At 44.7% G+C, this 13,049-nt stretch overlaps 1 protein-coding gene across 4 annotated transcripts in view; it reads left to right on the forward strand.

Moving 5' to 3' along the window:
• Positions 1–13,049, forward strand: part of SLC44A5 (solute carrier family 44 member 5) — a 219,231-nt gene that overhangs the window by 135,862 nt on the left and 70,320 nt on the right. For all 4 annotated transcript variants that reach the window (XM_066622821.1, XM_066622823.1, XM_066622820.1 and 1 more), the window contains exon 3: positions 8,481–8,554. In XM_066622821.1, the coding sequence (XP_066478918.1) occupies positions 8,481–8,554 (74 nt within the window). The remainder of the gene's footprint in view (positions 1–8,480; positions 8,555–13,049) is intronic.

The following is a 13,049-nucleotide window of genomic DNA, read 5'->3' on the forward strand; positions in this document are numbered from 1 at the left end:
ATCGTCATAACAACAGCATAGTTATTACAGTAGAGTGCAGCTTAACATACAGACACCTTTCGGCTGAACTAGAATGTCAAAGAATTATTTAACCATCAGAATATGAAATACATAATTACCAGTCTGATAAGATCTAACATCTTCCTGCTTTGTTAGACTTTATAACAACTTGGTACAAGGCTCTGTGGGGAAATGAATCTTCATTTGGTGCACCAGGTTTATATGGTGTTCCACCTTCCTGTGTTAATCTTACTGCATGTGTTTAATATTTAATACCAGTAGTAGCTGAGAACTGAATTATTGTGCATAATCTGTTTCATTCTGCTGATGAGAGTCATGGTACTGAGCAGATACTGAATAGTGGTGTCCTGGGGGTGGGAGGGTGTTGAAATTCGTAATGTATTCTAGGTAATTTCAATGTGTCAAAAAGAATCTCCAATTTGTTTAAGCTGTTCGGGGGAAATATAAAATGGTTGCAACAAAAAAAAGTTACTTAGAGTGTTAATGTGCTAGTCTTTCCCTTGAACAGAACTTGAAAATAGGGTCATGAGTTAAATGGATTCTGTGAACACAACTTATTTTAATTCTTGGAATGCTGTATTCAAATCTTTCTCACACACACACTCATACACACACACACCCCAATTTGGACCCTTCATTCCCATAGGCAGCCTCTATCCTTATTCTGCTTACCTGCACAACAGAGGACAGTACCTATCAGGAGTTCCTTGGGAGAACTTATAGGAAAGAGTTAACAAATGACGCCAAAAATAAGGACGACGACATAGGCCCACTAATGAGGCTGAGTGAAGCAGCTTCTTCAAGTGATGAGTTGGTAGAGGTTGCAGTGGGTGCTCAGGGGCACCGCTGCAAACCCTTATCCTGCATGGCTGCCCATCACACTGGCTTACAGCTTGCCTAACAGCCTAGGTGGCCTGGCACCAGCCTCAATTCCTCTTCTCCATTTGAAAATGAAAGCAGGACAGTAGAGGGATGGCCTAGAGCAGGGGTGTCCAAAGTTTTTGGCAGGAGGGCCACATCATCTCTCTGACACTGTGTCGGGGGCCGGGGAAAAAAAGAATTAATTTGCATTTAAAATTTGAATAAATTTACAAAAGTTTACATAAATGAATATATTAAAGATGAACTTATATGAATGAATGAAGGTCTTGGAATAGCTCAAGGCCTATAAAAGGCCTTGCACAAAGCAAGGCTGGCCTTTCCTTTGCTGCTGCTACTGCATCACAGATGTGAAACAGCAAGCAGTGGAGAGAGCCCTCATCCCATAGCTCATGTGAGAGGTCAAACAGTTGCCCTCATGCTGAAAGCAGTTGCATTGGGCCAGTGAGGGCTCCAGCAAGTCTCTGGAGGGCCAGAGGCTCATTGGAGACTGGGGGCTCCCTGAGGGCCGCTTTGGAAGTCCTCAAGGGCTGCAAGTGGCCCCAGGGCCGGGGTTTGGGCACCCCTGGCTTAGAGCAGTGGTTCTCACACATTTAGCTCCAGGACCCACTTCTTAGAATGAGAATCATATGACAGTTTGGATATTTTATACAAGCTCACCGTACAACAATTTTCATGAGTGCACACATGCAAATGCACACAGTAGTGATTTGGCTGTGTCCTTAGACATAACTCATTATTTGATGTTTCCTTCTTTCAGCATCATTGGGGCTGGGTTCCTCTACTTGAGCAAATCGTAATAAGTATCGCTATGCGAGCTTGATTTTTCATTTTACATCATTAGCCAAAAATTAAGGTAAATCATCTTAAGAACTTACAATGAGAACTGAAAAAGAGAGATTCAGCATTTTATTTAAACAGTAGATGAGGTGACAAGGATGTTAGGAAGACTTTTGCCTCAACGAAAGAAGTGACCTATATTGGAAAAGGCATGTATGAATGCATTAGTATAAAAGCCATGATTAATACAAACTTAAAAGTTCAATGTCAAGAAATTATGTAGTGCTTCCAGGAAGAACAGTATATGCTTGTTGAATCATCACCTTTACGAATAATGTGCTTAAAAAAAATAACCCAACAGGTGAGGAATAAGCGAGTAAAGGTTGAATCAAGCATGCAAGTGGCCTCATAGTTGTAGTGGTTTTATTGTTCATTCCTTTATATTCATATCAAATCCTTTAGGGTGCAATCCTACCCTGATCTGGAACAGGCAAGCCAAGAAGCTTGCACTGTGTCCAGTACAGGATAGGGGCCCAAAGTGGCTCAGCCAGAGGTAAGGGGAAACTTTCCCCTATGGGTCTCCTCAGATTTGCTCCACCTCCTGAGGTGGTGCAAGTCTGAAGAGAGCGGAGAGGCTTAAAGCCGCTCCAAACTTCCTGGGAACGGGGGTTGGGATTCCGCATAACCGCCGTGTCCCAGCCCTGCCTCCCAATCCCCATCCATCCACCCCCAGGGCCACCCACCACCCTCCCTACCCCCGACCCGGAATGCCTCCCTCCCGCCTCCTCCCTGCCCACCCCAGAGCCTTGCGTCGACCCACCACCTGGATTCAGTCTCTGTGTGCCAGCACACCTCCTTGCTCTGGCACGGCTTGCTCGTGAGGAGGCGCAAACGTGCTTAACGACCCAAGTTCTTCTCTGGATTGCGCCCTTATTTGCTTCTCCTCTGTTTTCTCTCAGCACTTCTTGTCGTTTCTTTGCATCCATAGTCAGGACTAAAAAATGCTAGATGCATAGTTCTGCACAAGAACTAAACCACAATACTTCAAATATTCAGTCACAGATTGGGGGCCAACTGCAGATGTCAGTGTTATATAGGACCAGAAGGAAGAACATGGAAGTATTTTGCAAACAATGTAAACAACGAGTGATATATCAAATTTTATATATAAATTGTGTATGTGTGTAATTGTAACCGGTATCTCAAAATGCCAAAAATTATGATCATTAATCCTGTACCTACAGTGAACCATACAGTACTATAATCTCAACCCAATTAGTATAATGAACTTGTTTATCTGCCTATGTATGTATCTTTTCCTTTGAACCATAGCTTATTGTTATGGCATTCTGGAATCCAGCAAGGGGAGTTAAAATATGTAGTCACATCTCCAAATATTTCAAATATTTTTGCTGAAACAGCTGTTACTGCAGCTTTATAGACACAAGCATCCTGTATCTTTCTCTAACAATACAGCCTCTGCTGTGTGCAGTGATCCCACTAGTTTGTGACATACAACATAAAAGTTGTAGTTTGAGTACTCATTGGAAGATAACTGTGCCAATTATTACAACAGAAATAGGTTGAGAATGTCTTGATCATGACTCCATTTTCTCGTTCTGTAAGTTATAGTAACTTGAAAAAAAATAGCACCCTATTGAATAACCGGAGGGGAAAAGGACTCCACTTTGTTAGCAATGACTTTGACTGAAGCCAAATTAAGGGTGCTTTGAGACCAAATGCTTTGTGCTGATCAGTGCTCTGAATCCTCACAATTTACCCTCTTCAGTAGATTACTGCTAGCTCAGATAGACTATCAGAATCAGCATGGGTAGCATAAATGTCATTGTACTGCAACACTCTCCAAATAGGAACAATGGCATAGCTGGGGGGGGCGGCAAAATGGTAAGTACCCCAGGCTCGGCAATGTGCCATGTAAGTGGCTCTCCCCACTTGCCATCAGAGCCATTCTGGGCAGTGATGGCAATGCACAGGCGCTCACAGAACCAAACAGCATCTCCTGCGTGTTGCTGTCACTGCCTGGAATTGCTGTGGCAGTGAGTGGGAGAGCCGTTTACGCGGCGTGTTGCAGTACTTGCAGTTCTAACCATTTCCCCCCTCTCGCTTTGCTATCGAGAAGCCTTCTCTGAAACAACTGCTGCCAAACAGTAGCTTAAAGTGAATAACCCACATTCATAGTTCATCTATTTTCCTTCACCAGTGAATGTGCATTGCCAGTCACACTGAATATTTAAAACCTTGCCCCTTGGGTGTCTACAGTCCTTGGACCCTGGCACCACAGAGATGCATGAGCAGAAGGGCAATAGTTTACTTCCGCAGTGATGCTATGCTATGAATCCCAGAATCCAGCTTCCACCATAGTATGCCTGCTTTCTATCAGAGTCCATGTGAAATCAATGTTCATTTAAAGATGGGAAATTGCTGTGCCTTATGTGTGCATGTGAAGATAAGCTTTAAAAGGTGTAAGCTATCTTTGCTATAGACTTTAAGAATAGGAGAAGTTGGTAGGGCTTACTTTCAGCAGCCAAGATGAAAGATTCTTCACTTCTTTGTCCTTTCCCTTCATCTCATCTTTTTCCACAAGTTGACCTCTCCAGGGCTTTAGGGGTTTAGTCACAATATCTTTTGTGGAGTGTAACTGAAAGCATATTTGGTAACTTCGCAATGCCCATCACTTTCTTGAAGGAAGTACTATGCAATCTAAAGGATTGTTATTATTTTTGATTCTGTATGTTTTCTGTGAGATACTGCAGTTCAGAGCTCTCAGAGGTATCATTGCTTTGTGGAACTGAGCATTCTTTAGAGACCTTTTTAATTTTATGTGTTTTTGGAGGCTTTGACACCTGCATTTCTTCTCAAATAAGTTCTCAAAGTAGAGAACAAAACTACAAGCCAAAATGAAAACAAAACACAAGAGAAAAAAATAGGTCAGAGTGTAAGTCTATAAAATATTTTAGTTGAATGCAATAGCACAGGAATGTATTTCTACATACTTGTTGGCATCCTTCAGTCTCGGAAGACCACAGTGTCACGCTCTGAATGGTGGCTCTGGAACAGAGTGTCCTCTCCAGTGCGCGAAGTCTGGGTAAAGTAGGTATGGAGGATAGGCTGTTACCCATGCAGCAAATCCCCCCTCTCCACGTCGCTGAAATGGTCCTATGGAAAGGCAGAGGCCAATACGGTTGGATCCAGCGGTGTCGCAGGAGTTGCCAGAACGTGACTGTGTTCAGCCATGAACTGCCTCAGGGACTCCGGCTCCGGATTTTGCCTCGAGGTTGACTCCTGAAGCCTTTTCCATAACTGGATGTAGCCACAAGGCAGTGGAGTTGTGATGCTCTAGGCTTGGGGTGGGGGGAAAGAGAAGCTGCGATGCTCCAGGCTTGGGGGGCAGGAAAGAGTCTGTGATGCTCTAGGCTTGGGGGGGGAGCAAGAGTCTGTGATGCTCCAGGCTTGGGGGGAGAGAGGATGTGATGCTCCAGGCTTGGGGGGGAGAGAGAGGCTTTCCTGGGAGTAAGACCCCCTGACTCTAATGGGACTTACTTCAGAGTAGGCATGCACAGGATTGGACAGTGAGACTGCCACCCCACCCACGCTTTCCTGGGAGTGAGCCCCACTGACTCTGTGACTTACTTCTGAGTAGACAAGCGGGCTTGGGCAGACTGCCACCCCACCCACGCTTTCCTGGAAGTGAGCCCCACTAACTATGAGACTTACTTCTGAGTAGCCTCTGACTGCCCGGGGAAGCAGAGCAGAGTGAGCGGGCACGGGGCGGGGCCAGGGCTGAGGCGGAGTTTTTATTTATTTATTTATTTATTTATTTATTGCAGTATTTGCTCCATAAGACGCACACACTTTTCCCCCCACTTTTTTTGGGGGGGGGGGAGTGCGTCTTATGGAGCGAAAAATACGCTAAGTTTATTATGGAGTCCAGATCTTGAAATCCTTGGTGACACTGACATTCAAAAAGGTAAGGATAGGGATTGGGGAGGAGGAATCCTTAATATAGACATGTTGTAAAGGCAAAGTATATTCAGGTTGTGCCTCATTATCCACTGGGGTTCCATTCTAGAACCTTCAGTGCATAAAAAAATCAGTGGATACCAAATCAATGGAAAAATATCTTTAAAGACCCACTTCCAGGTTTCTTGCCCCTTCACCGTTGACCCAGAATGCATTGGCATAGACGCTATATTGCATTCGGCTACTAGATGGGTGAAGAACGGAATCTGATGGAATTAAATTATAATTATTTAACAGCATAAATGTGAGAAATTGGATTTTGGTACTTTTTTCCTTGTTACAAAGCATTTAGAGGTGGACCTTGGTATCAGTGGTGAGTCAAACCAGTAGATACCAAATCAGTGGATACTGAGGTCCCACTGTTGGCATCCTTCAGTCTCAGAAGACTATGGTGTCACGCTCTGAATGGTGGTTCTGGAACAGAGTGTCCTCTCCAGTGCGTGAAGCCTGGGTAAAGTAGGTATGGAGGATAGGCTGTTACCCATGCAGCAAATCCCCCCTCTCCACGTCGCTGAAATGGTCCCATGGAAAGGCAGAGGCCAATACGGTTGGATCCAGCGGTGTCGCAGGAGTTGCCAGAACGTGACTGTGTTCAGCCATGAACTGCCTCAGGGACTCCAGCTCCGGATTTTGCCTCGAGGTTGACTCCTGAAGCCTTTTCCATATCTGGATGTAGCCACAAGGCAGTGGAGGTTTGGGATCAGAGTTTTCCTTCTCTCAGATGAGCTGCCTTCCCAGGCTGACGAGTCCCATCTACCCGGTGGCTGTTTAGTCGCCTCTTACGACAAGTACAGCCAAACTGAGGGCCTATTCTTATCCCCAGCCCCCTATCCTTATTTCTAGAGATAAGGAACTGTATCAGCACGACCCACTTAGCTGAAAGTTAGAGTGCTAAAAAATACTGGTCTTCCTTTGCTGTTTCATGAGCTCTGTCACCTTTTCTGCTTTTACAGTTTCACCAGCTCTCCTACCTCATTTATTTTACCAGTGACTATCTTTATAATATTCCTTTTGTGGATTTACTTTAGTGATGATTTTCAGCTTGGTTGGCAACACTGAGTGATCCTAGGGATGTCCCTGTCAGCGCTGTCTTGATTTTGAAGATATAACTCCCCCCAGACACGAGAGTGTTTGGGGGCTGATTCACCCATGCATTTACCACATGTAGTGTTAAGACTTGTAACACTCAGGCTGCAATCCTAACCACACTTTCTTGAGAGTAAGCCCCATTGAACAAAATTGGACTTACTTCTGAGTAGACATGGTTAGGATTGTGCCCTCAGGTTGCAGTCCTGTCCACACTTACCTGGGAGTAAGCTTCATGGACTATAAAGGGATTTACTTCTGAGTAAACATGGATAGGATTGGGCTCTCAGTGATTGTCAGCTGCATTGGAGAACTGACTTTACTGAATTTCAGCTGAAGCAGTGACAAGTGATGTGAAAGCTCCCTTGTGTCATATGATATCTGATGGCTGTTTCACTCATGCAGTCGCTTATGTTGATGTCGGAGTCTTTTAAGGTGAACATGTGCATGTGAATCCTGCTTACAAACACCTAAAATTCTTGAACCAGAAATATCAAAGTGGATTTGAAGGATGGCTGCTTGGGTGAACATTTCCCCACACCTGCTTTGGGGCAAGATCCCATGCCTGCCATGCATGCTGCCACAGAAAACAACACTTGAATTCTGTCACTGGCAAAAGCAGGACATTTTCTGGCCCCAGAGGGGCAAACCGGGGGGGGAGGGGAGACCACCCCTTTTGGCTTGCAAGTGCTTCAGGGATACATACAGACACAGGAAGTCTGCCAGAGAATGATTGGCAGTGCAGGAGGAGGGACTACCACTGCTCTCGCCACAAAGAAAACCAAAGACTGCAGTGAATGTGTGACTGCAAATTTCACACGTGTGGAATTTTTATATGGAATTGCTGCACTTTTGGTCTGGGTTAGAGTGGAACATGGAAATGACCCACTCCATTCATAATGCTAGAGGAAAATGCTTTGTCTGGCTTGAGCTCACGTGGATCAACAAAACTGGTCCCATCCCTTACCACCCACTACTTGAAAAATTTGACTATTGAAGAGGTGAAGACTCTAAGCACTGTGCAAGGAGTGAGTCCTTAGCAGACCTACTTCTTATCACACCTCCCTGCATCATCTGGCAAATCATTCTCAGAACTTGGGGGAGACCTTCCGAAGCAGTCTTCCACAAGATAGGAGTGGTTGTGATCAAAGCAGGAATCAAGGTAGCAATTTTGCATGCCTTTGGAAACTCTCCGTGTAGATTGAGTAGTGTTGTGTAGAATTTCAGTTTTTGTTCATGGCAAATGATGCAAGACAATTTCCCCACTCACAGAAAGCTTATGTGGGTTGAGATAAAAAGCAGTCAGCATGTGGAGAGCGATCATGCATTAGCCTGAAGTAGTGCCTAAATCCTAAATGGCCCATGGATTCTTGAAACAAATCCTTTGATGCAGTCTACTCCTTTTTTTTTCTGACCACAGATATTGAAGTTTGGCCTTGCGTGTGTTTAATTGGCATTGTGATTGTTTATTTCTTTCAGTGAAACTGTTGGCTCACAACAGGCATATGGCTTTGCAAATGAGATTTTGGGGAAGATTAATGAATTGGTAGCCAATGGATGGGCTGTGAACAGATGCAGTTTGTACCTATAATGTGCCAAGAAGTGGATTTTATTTTGGGTCACAGTTGTTTTGTTGGACACGTTTGTAATTGCTTAATATGTTCTATCTTCAGGCATTGTACAGACGTTCTCTGCTGTGTCATCTTTGTACTGGTCATCCTGGGTTACATTGCTTTAGGAATTGTGGGTAAGTACATACGTGTATAGTCGACCTTAACCTGTTCATCTGAAAGTAACTTTTCCTTTACTGAAGAAGCAAATGTTGCTTTTAGTTAAATGGTCATTCCAATTAAAGATAATTACGCTCATTTAACATCTTTCCTGGAAACAAAGCATGAGCTACCTGCTCACATTAGTTGACTGTTGTAATTATAGGGGGAAATAAAAATGATGGGTATATTGATAGGAAAAAAAACCTCAAGATGAAACAATGCGGAAGAATTACCATGGCTCAGTAATTTTATTCTGTTACAGTAATTGTAAAAGGCTGTAATTGTAGCAAAAAAACACAAAAAAGCAAAAAACAAAAACTAGCAATTATCATTAAGTTTTTAAAAAGTAAGAAAAAGTGTTGTATTTTTAAATACTTCACATTCTTTATAATGCTAGAGAGAACATAAGAACAGCCCCACTGGATCAGGCCATAGGCCTATCTAGTCCAGCTTCCTGTATCTCACAGCGGCCTACCAAATGCCCCAGGGAGCACACCAGATAACAAGAGACCTGCATCCTGATGCCCTCCCTTGCATTGGCATTCTGACATAGTCCATTTCTAAAATCAGGAGGTTGCACATATACATCATGGCTTGTAACCCATAATGGATTTTTCCTCCAGAAACTTGTCCAATCCCCTTTTAAAGGCGTCTAGGGTAGATGCCAGCACCACATCCTGTGGCAAGGAGTTCCACAGACCAATCACATGCTGAGTAAAGAAATATTTTCTTTTGTCTGTTCTAACTCTCCCAACACTCAATTTTAGTGGATGTCCCCAGGTTCTGGTGTTATGTGAGAGTGTAAAGTGCATCTCCCTATCCACTCTGTCCATCCCCTGCATAATTTTGTATGTCTCAATCATGTCCCCCCTCAGGCGTCTCTTTTCTAGGCTGAGGAGGCCCAAACACCGTAGCCTTTCCTCATAAGGAAGGTGCCCCAGCTCAGTAATCATCTTAGTCGCTCTCTTTTGCACCTTTTCCATTTCCACTATGTCCTTTTCGATATGTGGCGACCAGAACTGGACACAATACTCCAGGTGTGGCCTGAGAGTCTCTGCAGATAATGAATATGGAAACACAAGAGGTTGTTTCTTTAACTGTGGAGTGCAGAACTGTTGGCATGTTCCTCAAGAAGCATCTAACGGTCCAATCACGTTCCAGTGCTGTGCCATTGATGCATGGATGCAGGCGCAACATCCGTCATATCCTAAACCTATAATCTAATCCTAACCAAGGAAAGTGCCTGCAGAATTCATGTTTCACCGGCGCTGGGTGTCATAAAAGTGCCATATACTGGTTTGTGGCAGTGCATGGAACTGGCGCAATGGCAGTGAGGCCAGGACCTTCATGTGTGTGCTGGCACTATGATGGAGGCCTGCTAAAGCAGGTTAGTCCTGCACCAGGGATAGAATTGGAGGGGGTTGGATGGGCCGGAAGAGGGAGAAATGGGGAGGAGATGAGGCGGGGGTTGGTGGATTGGCCCTGGGAGGTTACTCCTACTCAATTGCAGACCTGGCCCTGGTGCCACCTGGGGGCACAGGACTGCAAAATGCCACCACCTCCTTCCCTGAAAAACGGCACTTCTGGTTTTTCATGGAAAACCAGAAGTGCAGTTTTCTCGCATTTTGAAGGCCTTAGTAGGCTTTCTGGTGGCCAGGGAGGCAGCAGGCATGCAAAAATTTACTCCTGCTCCATATCTATTTATGTTCTGCTGTAAATTCTAATACAAAGAATACATGTCATGCTATCATCACTTGGCATCATCCCCACTGTCCCATTGTATACGTATAAGAGAGGAACAAAGGCGCAGCCCCTTTAGTCAGGTTTGGCCATAACTGAGGGCAAACAGCAGCTGCTGTGAATGTTCAGCTACCCTGTATGGAGCCAACCCATCCATGAGGCCAGTTGATGTGAGTTACATCAGTGGCAGGTGGTAAGAGGTCTGAGGGGGCAGCAGATTCAGAGTGCCTTTCACCGGGGTCTGCCATCACCTCCTCTTTCCAGCCTGCCACCAGTGGTTTCATTGTGATGCCAGTCACAATGATCTGATTCCTGCTCACTTATGTGAGATCATTCCCCTCCTTATGTGCTCCTTGCATGTCATCAAAGCCAGAAATGCGGGGCTTTTAGTTTTATTTACAGAGACAGCATGAACAAAGGAGTTGCTTCATTTGCACTATCCCTGTAAATAAAACTGGATGTCCAACACTTCCAGGTTTGACAACAGCGTGAGGAGCTCAGTAAGTTTTTGGGAGTTTTTCTTTGTAGCACAGAGGCAGTGGACCAGTGACAGTATCAGGCAGTGTTCTGTGTCATGCCACTCCTGACTGTGTACATTCATTGTGCTTAGCACAGGGTTGTCGAACTCATTTCAACCTGGGGGCCACATTGGATTTATGGCACCTGCTGAGGGCCGAACTCCAAATGTGGCACCCGGAAGTGACCTCAAAAGAGAAAGTGATGTCACTTCTTGTTTTGTTTTTTTTAAATCTGAGGCTTTGCCCTCGTTCTGCTACCTCACCCGACCCCAGACTCTCTCTTGTTCACTCCAGTCAAGAACCCTCTCTCTGCTGACCTCCCCGTTTCTACTGCCTCACCTCACCCCAGATCCCATCCTCTTAACCCCCATCAAACACCCTCTCTCTTCTGCCTCACCTCACCCCAGACCCAATTCTACCCACCAAGCAGCCTCTCTCTTCTGCCTCAGCCCCCCCCAGACCCTCTCCTCTTAACCCACCCCAGGCTCTCCTGCCTCTAACCTGTAACATCCCCCCCTCTTGCCTGCTCAGCCGCCCGCCAGCCAAGCCCCCATGGCACTCCCCCAGCCCACACCTGCCTGCCACTGTAGTCCAGGGTGACCCACCTTCCCTTGCTTCAACTGTAACTGGAAGGAGGTCCGAAGGCTGGGGATGCTGCGTATGGTGTCTCCGGCCGTCAGATGCTCCCTCCGGCTGCGGGCAAGCTCCAGTTGCGCTCGGAGGGAGGTCTGAAGGCTAGGGACGCTGGTTGTGACTTTTCTGGCCCTCAGAATGATGTTCTGAGGCCTCATAAGGCCTTGAAAGATCATTTTTGGGTTTAGAAGTAACTTTTCAAGGCCTTATGGGGCCTCAGAACATCTTTCTGAGGGTTGGGGATGCTGCAGGCTGTGTTCCCAGCCCTCAGAATTTGCTTCCGGTCGCGACTGGAGCAGAGTTCTGGTCACAGTTGGAGCAAGCGAGGAGCAGCCCCAGATCTCAGGCAGCCCCAGATCTCACCCAAAGTCTGGGGGCCACTCGAAATGGCTCTGCGGGCTGTATTTTTGACATCCCTGGTTTAGCAGATGTGTACTGAATCCCCTTCTTCTTTAAATACGATGCTGTACTTTTCTAGCAATCCAGCGCTGGCTTTATTTCAGAGAAAGTGTTCAGCAATCTTTAGTTTATCTTCTTATTACCATTTTTTTGTACCGTACAAGCACAGAGTGATAATATTATGTCAGATAACAAAAAGGAAGACTGATCTTGCATAAGGAATGCAAATAATGGAATGTAATAGAAAGGACTGCACATTCCTTGTCTTACTGTAATATATGATCATTGCATCACACAAGCCACATCACAGTTTTGCTTGGATAATTTCTCAAGGTTTCTCTGTACTGCCCTAGTACCTATTAGCCATTCTTCAACAATCATGCAAATGACGTATGAAAATACAGGCGTGCACCACTTAACAACCATTCACTTAAGGACGGGTCGTATATATGACGATGGTCAAAGCACAATAAAGATGCTCTTAATGAGGCAATCCTGTCTCCCATAGCCTGCAGCAGAGTGTCTGTTTACACAACAGAGAGGTTCTTAATGCAGAGAAGAGGCAATCTATCTCCAGCAGCCTGTGCAACCAGCTAGTGTCTGGCAGGGTGTGTCTGTTTACACAACATTGGCAATAGATTGGACTGAATGTTCAATTAATCACCTAATCACATAACAACCAGGATCAGAGAATGTATCCCTGTCGTTAAGTGGAGCTCACCTGTATCAAGTTTCTGCAACTACAAAAATATCTTGGTATTTCATCTACGTAACTGGGTATTGGTAGTGTTTGCCATTGAAGTGTACTTGAATTGGGCAATGGAACCTTGAAGAAGTTCCAAATGACTAACGTCCACAAACGGATCTAAAATTTTTTGTCAGTAAAGTTATAAGTTTAGTTAGTTGCCACTAAAAACATTTAATTGCCAATTAATGAATGTGGCAGATCTGAAAATACTGAAACAGATGCATTTTATGCTTCCTCATAGGAATAAATATCTACATAACCCCATCGTATCTTATACTATTGTTTTCAATTTCAAAGAGATAATTTTCATTGCAGAATTTCATATATCTCATAAATCTTTATTACTTAGCGTTTTGATTGCTTAGAAAATACAACTTAGAGAATCTAAAAAAGAGCTAAATGGCAAGAAGTATTTTACAAGTGTTTTACTGC

This window comes from Tiliqua scincoides, chromosome 4 (genome assembly GCF_035046505.1).
Source record: "Tiliqua scincoides isolate rTilSci1 chromosome 4, rTilSci1.hap2, whole genome shotgun sequence".
Classification (NCBI taxonomy): Eukaryota; Metazoa; Chordata; class Lepidosauria; order Squamata; family Scincidae; genus Tiliqua; species Tiliqua scincoides.